Raw genomic sequence first — 1,218 nt, 5'->3', positions numbered from 1 at the left:
TTGTTAGAGGTAAGGATGGCAAGGCTTTAGATAATTTGGCTTTACTTTCAGGAGAGACCAATCCCTGGAGAAGAACATCATGTTTGGTAAAGTGGAGGGGTGGCAAAAAGAAGGAAGGCCCTCCCTGAGATGGATTGGCCCAGTCGCTGCATCAGTTGGCTCGGGCACAGAACAATGGAGGATGCAGCAGCACCGTGCAGTGTTTCATTCTGTTGTGCATAGGGTCACTATGGGTCGTAACTGACTGGATGGCACCTAACAGCAACAGCATGTCTTTTTTCATTTCATTTTTTAAGAGTGAGAGCGATTTATTGGTAACTAGGCTTATATATCTTTGGATGTGTGCATGCCCCCTAATTATAGGTAAAGACATATGTCACAGGAAGGGGTTGTACAATAGGCAATACAAGCAATAGGAGGGGGATATACAATGGGCATAAGCATAACAGGAAGGGCATGAGCTGAGGGTGTACACATAATAGGAAGGAGAAGGACTAGGAGTACAGGTGACAAGAAGGGTGGACCCTAGATTCAATATGGCAGCCTAATCGTGGTCATCTTTGAGTGGGCTTGACCTCTCTGGGTTCTCCTTCAGAGAAACAATCTACTACTATCCTTATTGGAAGGGAGTGGGCCAAATTAGGGTGGGACAGACTATACAGTCTGATTGCTCTAGATGGCTGATAACCTTCAGGGAGAATAACCTCAGACCTGCTTTCGCTGACCTCCACTGTATAGTCATTTACCATGAGTAGCAAGCAGCTAGGTTTGGCATATATTTGGGGAGACAACTTGGGAGAAATCTTTCTGTTATGTTTTAAGGGAAATTTTGAATTACTTGGAGCCAGTTAAATGAACTTTTAGAAAGAATGATGATTTGTGCTAAGAGTATGAGGATGAAAAATACAGAATAATCAAAGAATTTTCAGAGGATTTATTTAACTCTACATCAAATAGTTGTGTCCAGAAATAGAGCAAAAGACGAATTGTATGTTAATTGTAATTATTTTAAGTAGATTACTTTATCTCCTTATTTTCAGCATGACAAAAGTTCTACACAGGAAGAGCTGGAAATAGAGAAGATAAAACAAGTACTTCAGGAGAAAGAAGAGCTAATTAGCAATTTGCAAGCCCAGCTTAGCCAGGCAAAGGCAGAGCAAGCTGCACAGGTAGGGGGTCTAAGGCACCTCATAATCATTAAGTAATTAAGCATAGCAA

General features: G+C 41.5%; 1 protein-coding gene across 1 annotated transcript in view; it reads left to right on the top strand.

Annotated features, from left to right (window-relative positions):
- Positions 1-1,218, top strand: part of GOLGB1 (golgin B1) — a 60,875-nt gene that overhangs the window by 6,373 nt on the left and 53,284 nt on the right. The window contains exon 4 of the mRNA XM_045294229.1: positions 1,041-1,169. Coding sequence (XP_045150164.1) covers positions 1,041-1,169 — 129 coding nt within the window. The remainder of the gene's footprint in view (positions 1-1,040; positions 1,170-1,218) is intronic.

Source organism: Echinops telfairi, unplaced genomic scaffold (assembly GCF_000313985.2).
Source record: "Echinops telfairi isolate 266 unplaced genomic scaffold, ASM31398v2 ScPeMD7_3509;HRSCAF=4178, whole genome shotgun sequence".
Classification (NCBI taxonomy): Eukaryota; Metazoa; Chordata; class Mammalia; order Afrosoricida; family Tenrecidae; genus Echinops; species Echinops telfairi.
The sequence above is the reverse complement of the archived record's forward strand: the minus strand, read 5'-3'. Positions and strand labels throughout refer to the sequence as shown.